Below are 13,287 nucleotides of genomic sequence, written 5' to 3'. Positions count from 1 at the left end.
TTGGAGACAAGCCAAAGCTTGGGAGTACCTGTGTAACTTGGACTCAGCCGGCATAGTTCAGGGTGCTGGAGAACAGAAACATTGTTAGGGGTTAGTTTGGCCACACAGTGGGAAACTTTCAGACCCACAGAGCCTCCCAGCAAGTGTTCCTGTCGGGTTTCTGCCCTTGAGGCCAGGGGGTGTCTCTAGGAGTGCAGAAAGCTGATGGGCTAGGTTGGAAGCAAACTTTGTCATTAGCCATCTTATTGCAGAGCAAAATGCAATTAACTTTAAAAACTATTTCTCTCATTCTAAATGTGTTTCCTAAATTGAAGCTATCCAAGGATCTTTGCATTTTTCCCTCTTCTGATCTGTATTTACTGTCACTCCAATCTGCTCTGTTCGCGCTCAGACGCAGATAAATGTACACATGCTTGGACTGCGTACTGGCAAACCGGAACACATCTTCCCTTTTCTGTCTGTCCTTGAAATCTTATTTTTTGCATGTGGACTGCCACACCACATCAGTCAGTGCAGCAGTGCCTTGCCCCTTGCAGCGCTCAGTGCTCTGCCTCAGGAAGCAAAAAGCCCTCTGTGCCCTGAGCCAGCTGTACTGTCCGGGATGAGGTAGAAGAATTCTCCCTGAGTCCACAGATAAATGTTTTCTGATGGAATTCATTAGACTAATCACACAATTATGTAGCTACAAAAGTTAATAGTGGATATGCAATTAAATGATTTCATTAGAAGCTAGCCATTGCTTGATTCAGTGCTTCTGCTGGGTTGGTATTACGCTGCCCCAGAGGTATCTCCTTAGGCTGATTTTGCCTAACTTCTGAAAACTGCAGCCACCCAGGGAAATGTGAAGGAGACATTCAGTTTGGGTAAATCTGCTCAGTGCTGTGACTGTGCCACCCAGCTCCACGAGGCTGTCAGTGTTCTTCCCCCCAGCTCAGTATGCCAACACCATGACAGTCAGTGAAACGTGGTGAGGATGAGGTGTGCAAACACCGTGACAGTCAGTGAAACACAGTGAGGATGAGGTGTGACAGTCAGTGAAACACATTTGCCCACTGATCTAAGTTGATCACATTTTACATAAAGACCAACCTGAAAACTCTTCTGTCCTTCCCAGAACATGTACTGTTTTCAGCAGGGCAAGGGGAAAGATGAAAATCTAACCTGAACGCTGCCATTTCCTAGCCTTAAACTGATTTTGTAACCAAAAGGACTCTCTTTCATAATGGGCATACTTGTACGCAGCACTGGTTGGGGAAACACGTTGCAGATGTAGTGAGCTGGCTTCAGCCTTATTTCATTGGCAGTGCTGAGACTGCAGGGCACAGCACTCAGCTCCTCTCTTTCAGAAAGACACCCGCAAATTAGGGAGGTTTATGGGGGAAGTACAAACACTATAAAAGCCCTGGAGGAACCAGTAGTGAAAGATAAGAAGAATGCAAATTGGTAGCAGCGAATGAACTAAAAAATGACATTCATAGTAACCAGCAAATTCTGCAACACTTCAGGATGAATTTCTGTAGTGAGCCTGGAGCCAGCGTTATGTTTGTCAGATTTAAAACCAAATCTAGGATAGACTTGGTGCTAGTGTGGCTCCATGGACCCAGTGCCACTAACTGGAAGCCTACCGGATCTGTGAATGGGTTTGTAGCAGGCAGCCTTGGTGCCACTGGTGCACGTGAAGGGGCTGTGTGGAGCCCCAATGCTGTTAGCAAATCCCATGGCCGAGGCACAAACCTGAACAAGTGCTTTTTAGTGTGGTGCTGTAGTGTGGGTAGTGAGCCCTTCTCAGTACCCATTTTAACTGCTATGTCAGATTTTCTTCTACAGATGAAGCTTGAAAAGTCTAGGAATTAAACTGGGTGAAGAAAAACTTAGCCTGAGTATTAAGTAATCTTTCACAATATTTTTTTTAAGTTTTCTAGAGAGGTGTTAAAGTTGTTTAGAAGATACCACAGAGGGTAATGCTGTAATAGTGAGAAGGCTGAAGGGAACTGATGAGACTTTTTCACCTTTTCGTAAGAACCAGACTTCTTGGTCAGAGGTTGAATTGTGCTGCAGTTGCCAGGAAGCTGGCAAATCATCACTGGGGCTGTTTGTGTTGATGTGAGAGGGCAGCAGTTTCTAACAGCCCAAATCTCAGGCTCAGTGACCTGAAGAGAAGCATGGGCAGAGATGGCTGGGAGAAAATCACCTGTCCCTGAGGGCTTAGAGCACAAGGACAGCACTTATCCCCAGTGCTGCTGAGCTGCTCTTATTGCTTTGCGAGCGCCCAAGTATCTTGCCCTCACCAGGAGAAGCTGACAGACTCTTGCATCCACATGGAAATCTTGGGCTTGTTTGCAAGCTGTGTTTAGGGAAAGCTGAGAGGTTGGGCTGGGCACTGCCAAGCAGAGCAGTTTGTCTCCTGGCTGCATCTCATAATGGGATGTGGGAACTTCATGGCCCTGTAACAGCTTTTGTAGGTGTCTAATGAGGCACAGGGTACCAGAGATTAATTAGCTTTATTTTTTCTGAATGGGAAGAAATGAAAGGGTTATTTTTTCCTCTCATAGCTATGTCTGTTCGCTTTAAGACATCCTCGACAGTGCTGTGCAGTAGGAATTTAGTCCTGGGTCCCCTCTGGCTGTATCAGTGCAATCAGTAGCTGCTGGCAAGGAAAGCTCAAGGGATTAAGATCAAGAATTCATTGTTTTGAAGCATTTCTAACCACAAAGCACAGCAAGAATGAAGTTCTAACAGGCCAAAATCACCCACTCACTGAGTGTGTTGTCCCCTCGCTATGCTGGTCACCTCTCTGAAATTCAAACCACTCAGAATGGAAGCCTCTGACTTTAGCTCCAGCACTCAGAAAGCGGTGAGATGAACAGCACTGCTGTCAGAACCAAGCTGAAGTCCTTGCCACTACAAGCATATAGTGTGATACTATGAAAACAGGGGTTTACGTAACTTTCCCAGCAGATATTGTCTCAAAGCTCCTTGGATTTGGAGAGCTCACATTGGGTCATTGTGCAAGGTGCTACATGACACAATATCAAGTACATCTGCTATCTCAGTGTGCTCATCTCAGAAGAAAAATCTGCTGAAACTAAGTTCTGCTCTGGAGTGAAAGTATTTCCATGCCTCATATTTCTGTCATGTCAGAAATCACCAGCTGGGCTGCACTGCTGTTGTTGCATCTGGCCATGAATGTCTGATGCACCTGCACAGCAACATTTTGTTCCAATCTTGGTGACCTGCTTTAGGTCCACTTGGGCTTTGACTAAGGAAAAGCCTTCAGCAATGGGCCCTGGGTGCAGCGTCAGAACACTGAGTGTCAGCTGAGCCTCGTGGAGCCTGGCCAGTGCCAGACATGGCATCTTGGAGCAATTGGAGCTGGGAGAGAAAGAAGGGTCAGGGTGGAGGGAGGACAGCTGAGCAGATATCAAGCCTGTTGTAATTTTAAACAATAACCTGTTTATAGAGTCTCTGGGAGAATTGGAAAGCAGTGCTAGGCAGTAGCCTGTTAACACTGTGAGATGAAGCCTGACACCAGAGACATCATTAAATCCCTCTGTGCTGGATGTACTTCCTTGGATGCCAGCTGCAGTGCCATTGTCCTGGTCAATCCTTCTCTCCCTTGCTGCAGCTTTGCACTGCAGCAGTACAAGATACTTAAGGCTCAGACATGGTTACTGCAGCTCAACAGTAGTCCCAGGCCCAGAGCATAAGATTCACCTTCAAGATTCACCCTATGGTGTGTAGTGTTGCCAAATTTTAAACTTGTCAGAAAAATGATAAGATAAATAGAAATATAGAAGAAAGATAAATACACAGCAAGGTTTTGGCAAAATAATAAATGCAGCCACCCTGGTTTAGAAAACATGCTAAGCCTTTGAACGGTTTTGTTTTATAAAAGAAAGATTGTTTAAAAAGGATCCAGGGTAAATGTTTTTGAGAGGGAGACATACACAATTAACAAGGGTGACTTTATCTCCCTTGTTAAACCAGAATCCCCTTCTGACCTTTCTTAGACATTTGGAGACTATTCCACATGCTTTTGAGGCTTCTTTTTTTCCAAGTTAGCAGTGCAGGGAGGCATGGAGTGTCATGTCTCAAAGAGACATGAGAGGGGAGGATATTGTATATACTTTACATATATTTTACATACTCTGCAAGTATGTAAAAAAAGTGTTCTTTGTGCCAGAGGCAGTCTGCAAGGTTAAAAAAAAGCTGGCAAAATAGCAGGACCTCAAATACTCAGTGAAAGGTCTGGCCAGGGAAAAACACATCTTCCCATTCACCTGACAGCAGCTCAGAGGAAATCTTGAAAGAACAGACTGGAAGGGGATTTCTGTGTTTCTGCATCTGGCTGGATGCAGAAAGCTGTTTTCAGCAGAAAGCTTTGAAGAGGGGGAGAGAACCCTGCTCTTCCCCAGTTCCCTCATATCCAAGTGTGGAAATGCATTAGGGGAAGTGCAGTCAGAGATGACTGAAATCTCCTGGTCAGGTTTTACCAGGGAGGCTGTGTGTTTAGTTTGTGTACGTGCTGGATTTGTGTCAGCATGACATCATGCAGCAGAGAGGTGAATCAGAGCAGGTAAAGTACTGTGGCAATACAGTTCCTGACATTTGAGCTGCTTTTTTTTTTTGTAGAGCTGGCGCTGTTTGGTTTCCATAGCAATGCATTGTGCTGTGCACGGATCCCCTCAGCATGTGCATAGGACAGACACATGAACCCGAATCCCAAGCTCTGCTAGTCCTGTGCCAGGTGTGTGGGAGCGCTGCAGACACAGTGCTGCAGAGCAGCAGGCTCCTAAGGGCACACTCGTGCTCTGCAGCATCTACAGCATTTGAATGCTCCCTGCTAGTGCTGCAAGGCTCTCTACCCTTTGCTAGGTAACCTTTTCCCGTTTCCACTTTCTGCTTGTCTTTTGCCATCAAGCATTCATATAGGAATATGTAGCTTTAAGGTCTGAAAAGACAAAGCAAGCTTCTTCAGAGTTATATCTGCTCTGAAATACTTTTATATTCTCACTGTGCGCTTTCATGTCATCTCCCCCATACTCTGCAGGAATCGTGATAGCCTTTTTTACATCTGTTGTCTCTCTTTAATGTGACAAACTGTGACTCAATGCAAAACAAGAAATTGCTCTGGTGGGAAAAATCATTGAGTTTAATGCAGAGGAAACCAACAAAAATCTCATCAACGGATTTCAGAGAAAACTCTAGGCAGTTCAATTAAAATGTAATTAGCTTAATTAACTGAGTAGCATGGAATCCTTTGCTCCAGAATTGTTTTTTAACAATATTTTGAGTTACTTGTCTCTGAAATTCTACATGTTGGCATCTGAATCAGTACATGGGTTATTACTGCTATTATTCATTTTGACAAAGGTAAAAATGGAGACCAGTTTCACTGCTAGGTTTGCTTCCTGCCTCTGCCTGACTGTTACAGAAATAGAAAGAATTGCCAGCTAAGAAAGCATCTGCTTTTGTTCTTCTCTGATGGACTGTTCCATGAATGGATAACATACAGCAAATACTGGCACAGCTTCTATTTGTAAACTAAACAACAAAAATGCAATTCATAGGATTATGTAGGTGGCAGGATTAAAGTCTCTGGAGGACTGTCATGACAGCTGTGAAACAGCAAATGAAGAACTCACAGCACTTGTAAATGCACCTTACAAAAATCCGTAGCGCTTAAACTGTCCTTTACTAAACATTCCTTTTTCATTTTTCCCACATCCCACCAATTGCAAAGGTGCCAGTCCTCCTGTGCGTCTAAAATTAGATCGAGCTTTGTTACCGCTGTAATAATAAATGTTATTCTCTGGATTAATCATTCACATTTTCCAAACTTTGTTCCACCAGTAAAGGAGAATGCTACAGAGGTAGTCAAGAAAAAGCCAAAGTAGAGGGGTATGTTCTAAGCTGTTTTGCTCTTACCATTTGACATCAGCGGAATATTCTGTCCTAGCAGATCAGAGCATGGAGAACAGGAGAAACCAGCTTCACTAGAGAGCATTTCTGTTTTTTGAATGTGACTCAGAATCGCAAAGCAACTTGGCTTACTTTGGCAAAAGGAGTTCAATTGGTTGATGAGACATTACATGTTCACAGCTGATGAAATGCGTTTTCATTTTTATCACAAGAATTAACATTTTTCATGTTAATTAACCTTCCTGTAGTATAAATACAACAATGCTGCATTCCCTTCAGAGACCTAGAAGTGTCTTTTATATTCAACTTCTTTCTGAAAGCAGTTTACATCATAGTTTTCTTGATTTTAAAATACATTAACCATGGCCTTTCTGTTATAGTATTGAAATCCAGAGTTGCTTCTCCTTCTAGCTTGTTTAGACAGTGTATAAGTTTTCCTTTTGGAATCAGAAAGAAAACTGTAAATTTTGGAAGCATTTTTCTGAATAGAACACTGACTTCAAAAGAAATGCACCCAAAGTACTCACGCGAGTGCCATGATCCCGTAAGGCCAGGAGCGGATTTCCAGCCTCTTTGGACTTTTTATCTCATCTGACGTCAACACCATCCCACTGTCTGACTCCTGGATAGCAAAAGGAGGAGAACATCAGCAGAGTGCCAACATGGAATACTTCGAAATTAGAAGTTGTGTAGGCAGGGGAGAGTGTGGAGAAGACAAAGTAAACCAGCACTGAAGTCAGTGGAAGAATGAAAGCCAAGGAGCTAGTAAAAACAGCAAATTCTAGCTGTCTTATTTTGTGATGATACGGCTTTTGGGCCAGTTGGTAGAACTTCACCTTATAAAATTGTCTCCAGCTACAGAGCAGACAAAACAAGGGCAGGAGAATGCAACTTCTCCTTCATTGTGGCCTGCAGAGGTTGGAGCTCCCTGTCCACACAGTTATCACGGAGGTTCTAACAGGAAGGTGACCACCTGTAGATGTGATCTTGCAGTGTTACATGTTGATATTTGTGTGCTGGAACATATGTAGGAGCTACCAGCTATTCCACATATATTTGTAAGATCACGGGCATTGTCAGGGAGAGCTGGACACCAGCCATCAACCTGCAAGGCACATGTTTGCATCAAAACTTTCAATTGCGTGCTATCTAGTGACATGCTTAACACAGAGATACTTCCAGTTGGTATAGGAAATTAAGCCCATTCTTCTGAATTTTCTCTTACCAGGGCCAGTATTATCAGTTTTCAGCCAGCTGGTCCTGATTATGCAGCTATTTAGCCTGCATTTCTCTCTGTCTTTTATCTTTATTATTTCCCTTTAAAATAACGTGCTCTAGAAATAATTTATCTGAGTGTTGCTTTTCAATTTTCTTACAGAGAAATTGTTAAAAAAAAATCTTAGCAGATACTACATAAAAGCAACAGAATGGCAGGAAGGTGTGGTAGAGTTTTAGAGTTTCTGGGCAACTTTTTGAAATAATGACCTAATCAGTATTAATGCTTTGGTATTTAAGGTAATTATAGTAATCCAAGTGCACTTACTTAGTCCAAAAGTAGATCATACCCTAAGTTTCTTTAAAAGATTCTCATTGATATCTCACATTCACTTCCAATCTGTTAATGTATTACCCTTTTTTTTTTTTATTGAAACTCTTCTCCCTCCACGTAAGGACTTGCTTTAAAATGCCATGAAGACGGAGCATTTAGGAAAGTAATGCTTGTGCTGGCAGCAATAATCTCTTACTGATACCAGATCTATCTACTAAATGTCTTCACATGATTCCAAGGGACAAATCTTTATCCTGAAAAAGGAAAGATGCAGGAACCAGAGGAAATTCTAAGCCTCCTAATCCCTGAAGATGCACTGATAAAGGCACAGAAATTACATTTGGCAAAATGCTAGGTAATAATGAGCATCAATTCTGTGTGCTATCAAGGGAGTGTTAGCTAGCATTACAAAGGTCTCTCTTTAGTGGCACAGCAAAGGTCTCTCTTTAGTGGCACAGAATCTGTCATGGAGGCAAGTGGAGTGCCCTACAGCCAATTATTCCCTGAGTAAATTTATGAGTTTTGTTTTGTTTTCTTTGTTTAAATAAGGAAGTAAAAAATAGGAAAAAAATCCACACCGAAGCTTAATTTCGGAGGAAGCCAACAAGCCAAGCCATCATTCTCCAACAAAACAAACCTTTGTTTTCCACTGAAGTGAAAATGAAACCTTTCAGCACCCTCCTACCTGCAGAGCCATTAAGCTATCAATAAGAATGCCCACCTAGAGCGGGGAAATCAAAAGCTAAAGCCCTTGGACTCAAGGAAAGCCAGTATTTGAATCTTGGTCTAGTTCCTCCTGAATTAACCCCCTCATCACCCAGCTGTTGCCTGGTTCAGCCAGCCAGAATCACCCTGGGGCATTTCCTTCTAAGGCTCAATTTCAGTAAGCTGCCATTTTCTTATGGAAAAAAAAAACAAACCAATACTGAGATATGTTCCTGTCCAGCTGTAGCATAAAGCTCCTCAGTCTGACCAAAGCCAGTCTACTCATGCATGAGCTTCTCTTTAAATTATCTGTTAAACTAAATGCAGGTTCCTCTTTGTTGTCGCACAGACCTGTGTGTGAGATGCTAGGGCCAAATATTCTCCTTGATTTAAAGCTATTTTTCTGACCAAAGAGATTTCAAACACTCTGGTAACTGTTTGGTGTTGGTGCCAAGTGGTTTGTATTCCTAGTGGAGAAGGACACAGTCATCCCGCTTACCTCATGCATCACCTTTTCCTTTCCCACTGACACCTCATCAAATGTCTTCACACTCAGAGGGCGCCTCTTGCTGCTGCTGCTGAAAGATAGAAAGTTGAAGGGCCAGCATGAGGCCCAAGTAGATGCTGGTAGCTCAGCTAGTAGCCCTGACACAGCTCCGTTCCCATCTCAGTCTTTCATTGTCATCTCTTGTCACTAACAAACAACGCCCTGACGAATATTTCTGTCCAACTCACTTGGAACAGCCACACTGTGAGGACAACTCAGCTACATCAAATCTCCCTCTCTCTCACACCCGTGCTCAGACATGTATTTTCCTTACCCAGTTTCCACTGCACTCCAGCGATTGACACAGTTGTTCAAATTTTCCTCCACAGGGCAAGTCTTGGAGTTAGGTTCTCCATCAGGACACAAGGTGATGTTCAGTGGGATATAGTCTTTACCATCCTATAAAATAATTAGCATAAGAGAACACAAAGCTGGTAAATGTCATTTTATACTGCATCTCAGATGTTAAAAGTTACCATATTATACAGAGCTTTACTCTGGGGAAGGACTATATTTTATTTTAGTTGTATATTTCTGTGAAGCAATCATTAATGTTCTTCATAACACATGGAAGTTAGAATGTGTAGCTTTATACAGCATTTACTATGTGGAAGGCTTTGTATGAGGAAAATTGTTCACTTTGCATAATCTACAACATAAAAAGGCTGAAAACTGTCTCTTACTTCCCAGTGGTCATCTGCACTTGGGCTGTTTTCTCTTCCAGGTACCTCAGTCTGAGCTATTGCCCCCCTGATTTTCACAGAACTTGTAGACATCCCTCACACATGGCACGGCAAAGCCAGGTGCACAGAGGGGTCAGTGGGTGTGCAGCCAGCAGCTGGCTCTGCTGCCTTTCACAGCAGCATCCTTGGTGAGTTTGCAGCAATTTCCTTGTGATCACTGCTGCATTCCAGATGCTTGGCTGTTCTGCCCCAGTGAAGGGGAATGGAATTTCACTGATTTACCCTTCCTCAAAGCAACACTCTGCATTGTCATTGTGCTGGGAATTTCAAGGGGCCAGTGTTAGGGACACCAAAATCCAAAGTTAAGCCATGAATTTTAGAGGAGGGAGGAAGCAGCAGGAAGTCACAAGGTCCCTACGGCTGATACAATTTTAACAGAGTTTGGAATTGGTTAAATAATATTGCCTACATACAGACTTTTTGCTTATTATCAGCTTAAGGAGTTGCAGCTTAGGAAGAGCCAGTTCTTAGAAAAGCCTTAAAGAATTTTATTTCTTGTCCTTAGAAGAAATTGGTACCACAAGTCTAAGGGGAATTCAGATCACATCTTAATAAGCTCTACATTGTCATTTACACCACTGTAGAAATTGTCAGAAATTACCAAGTCCTAAAACTATTTGTCCAATTTTTCCTTTGCTTTTGAACCATTTTAGTACCCTATTCCCTTATCATGATTTTTATGTCTCCTTAATTTACTTTGGTTCCAGCACAAAACTCACAAGCTCTTCATTTTGCAAACTGGGCCCTCTTTAACTTAGCTTCACAAAATTTATTTATTTTACAAATAGGTAGGAGCTGGAGGAGAGTTGTAAATTGACGGTTACATAACAGATCAGGTTGTTTTTATTGAAGAAGGAAAGTGGTTAACTATTATGAAATTAATAATTATGTAATTGACTTTCTGAGATTCACGCGGCATCCTTTTAAAGCTCCTAAGAGCACTGATGAATGTAAGCTCAGAAATCGAGACACAGCTCAGCCCAACTAGCAGTTTACTATATTGAAATCTAACTAAAATTGTTTGTGAGGTGAAGCACCATTGTTCCTCTAAGGGGCAAATGAGCCAATATTTAAATTAATGAACTGCAAGTTTCTCATATTAGATATGGATAAACATCTAGTTTTGAAATATTACCCCCTTTGAATAGTAAACATTTTCTTATTTCAGCTGCCATTTTCCTTGCGACCTTTGTTATGAAGTCAAATCTCATATTGCTGCTCAGCATAGTGTTTACTTGTATACAGGCACATACATATCCCCACACACACACATTTGTATAGGTCCATGTATAGGTCCATTTCAAGGGGCCAGTGTTAGGGACACCAAAATCCAAAGTTAACTGAAGAAATGTTTGTGTTGCTGTACCTGCTGTACATTGGCCTGAAGAAGGTCTCCTAAGCGCTCTACAAGCTCAGTGAAGGTGGGCCTCTCTGTGGGCACTCCATGCCAGCAGTCCAGCATTGTCTGGTAGCTAGATAAAAAACACAGGTATTGAGTAAATAGAATGATACGATCTTTGCATCCAAACTGTTTTTTTCCTGCTACTGCTTGTTTTGGTCCTCATTCAGGTAGTTTGGGATTAAGACGTGTTCAAGTCCCCATGTGCTGAAATTCTATTCTAGTTTCATGTGGAACATTTTTTTATCTATCTCTTGTTTCAAAAGAGCCTGTAGGCTTTTAATTCTCACCTAGCTTTAGATTGATTTGACTGATAGGCCCCATTAATGTTGCTGAAATAAGTCGTAGCTATAGATGCCAGCACACAAGAATTTCCTGAGTTGACATTCATGAACTACAACAGACTTGGAGAGATCCGTTCATCTTCTTGTTGGCAGAGGTTGAGCTGACTTGGTCTTTCACTAGCATTCATCTGTGGTATCAGGAGATCTAACGTATGCACAACTATAATGTTTACTGAAAACAAAATACAAAATACATAGCCATCATCTGATGAGATTTCCTTTCTCTTCCAGACTTATTATAATCTCCTTTGTGATACTTAAATGACATGTAGCATCTCTCAATACAAAACCAGGAGCTCTTACACTTCTGGAGTAGAATATTCTGGTGATCTCATCCGGGTTCCTTCCTTGAGCCGTCGGCAGAAGTCCTCATCTATCTGCACTCCAGGGTATGGGGAGGCACCTGATGGGAGAAGTAAGGAGGGTGCTCAGTGAATGAAATACAAGTTGGTGACATCTGCTGAGAACTCGAGATTGTCTGGAGTCTTATAGTAAAAGAGGCTGGAGCAAAGAAGGGGTTCCCCTTCTTTGGGGTAACCACTAACTGTCTAAATGTTTCAGCTGGCAACACGTTACAGACTCACTCTCTTTTTAGAGGTTTCAGTCATGCTGTGTCCTCTGAATTTGTAATATTGGAAGGACCACTCTGAGGTAAAACATGGCAGAAGAGAAATAAATGTTTTTAGTTTGAGATTTCAGATGACCTCTAGGTGAGGGAGTTCCAGTTCATGCAGTTAGTTATGTACTGCTTTCTAGGGAAACTGATTTCTCTTTCCTGCAGAAATAATTATCTTCAGAGGAATAAGTATATGTATTAATTGAATGCAGTGTTCTCTGCAACTAATTAGAGAAAAAGGGCTTATCAGAACTTGTGATCATTGTTTTATGACATAAATAACGCACCATAAATAGGGGGAGCAAACATATAATTTGTAGAAATACCCTGGCATCTGAGTAATCTGGACCTCATAGGTAAAATTCAAGAGATGTCTGTGCTGAAGTTTGAAAAATTACTTAACCTATTGGAGATAAACCTGAAAGATCTGTAAGGTTCCTTCCCTTCCTTCTCAGCAAAAGCTTTACATGTAGTTCAGCCCTTGTCTTTCATATTTTGGCATCCTACAGGCTGGATGGTGAATTTGGAAGAAAATTTAATCAAGTCTTAATGAAGGGGATTGAATGGAATCTGGATCTGTATGCAGCCCTTGAGGAATCTGTATATGATTTACTGTCTACAACATTCCTGCGTATTTATTTCCTGTATTTTTCCCCCCAGTTTGGAAACAACGCTGAGTGCTTTGCTCTTAGAGGTACCACAAGCACAGCAGAAATCTTTTGGAGAAAAGCAGAGAAGAGACCGCCAAAATGTGCCTGTTCCCAGAATTATTCTACTCTGTGAATCTGACCACTCAATCTGCGAAACTATGCACTGGGGGACAAAAGTCCTGGCAACTCCATAAGAGGGCAGCTCAACACAGCAAATAGGCTGTGATAGAATTCAAAGTTCGGAGGCGCTTAGCCATTGTACATCCCTTGTATCAGATCACAGTATCAAGAGTGCTCCCTGGAGTTACGTATATTAGGAATAGTCAGGATTATCATTTCTGCTTTGCATCTTGATTTTCCTTTCTAATTTTGTCTTTGTTCTGTCATTATGATCATAATAACTTGGTAATGTAACGTCTAGCTTACGTGGCATCACTCATTGGCCAAAGATCTCTAAACATGCTTTCATCAGCTCTCAAGATCTCTCCGATGAAGCGGATTGATAGGCACTATAGCATCGTTTACCCAGTTAAACTAAGAAAATGGCAAGGATAGGTATAAGGGCTGGAAGCACTGACTGTTGCCCAAGCTACTAAACTGCCACTTGTACATCTCCTGACCTCTCAATAGCTTGTCTTTGTACCTGTATAGTTTGGTTGGGACTGAGACCTTGAAGACAAGCAGTGGAACTAAGTGAGGAAGGATGGAGAATTCCATTTGATGTGTCAATCTGAGTTACCTATTCATGGCTATATCACTGATCAAATCAACTGCAATATGTTGGTGGGAGCAAGTACAGGGAAGGCAATGGT

At 42.0% G+C, this 13,287-nt stretch overlaps 1 protein-coding gene across 3 annotated transcripts in view; it reads right to left on the bottom strand.

The window, feature by feature from the left end:
* LOC110403438 (vascular endothelial growth factor receptor kdr-like) overlaps positions 1–13,287 on the bottom strand; it is a 122,889-nt gene that overhangs the window by 7,528 nt on the left and 102,074 nt on the right. For 2 of the 3 annotated variants that reach the window (XM_021406629.1, XM_021406630.1), the window contains exons 25-29: positions 11,513–11,612; positions 10,833–10,938; positions 8,998–9,122; positions 8,676–8,754; positions 6,450–6,544 (exon numbers count right to left, since the gene is read on the bottom strand). In XM_021406629.1, coding sequence (XP_021262304.1) covers positions 6,450–6,544; positions 8,676–8,754; positions 8,998–9,122; positions 10,833–10,938; positions 11,513–11,612 — 505 coding nt within the window. The remainder of the gene's footprint in view (positions 1–6,449; positions 6,545–8,675; positions 8,755–8,997; positions 9,123–10,832; positions 10,939–11,512; positions 11,613–13,287) is intronic. The other variant, XM_021406632.1, reaches the window with a different exon arrangement.

This window comes from Numida meleagris, chromosome 8 (assembly GCF_002078875.1).
Source record: "Numida meleagris isolate 19003 breed g44 Domestic line chromosome 8, NumMel1.0, whole genome shotgun sequence".
NCBI lineage: Eukaryota > Metazoa > Chordata > Aves > Galliformes > Numididae > Numida > Numida meleagris.
The sequence above is the reverse complement of the archived record's forward strand: the minus strand, read 5'-3'. Positions and strand labels throughout refer to the sequence as shown.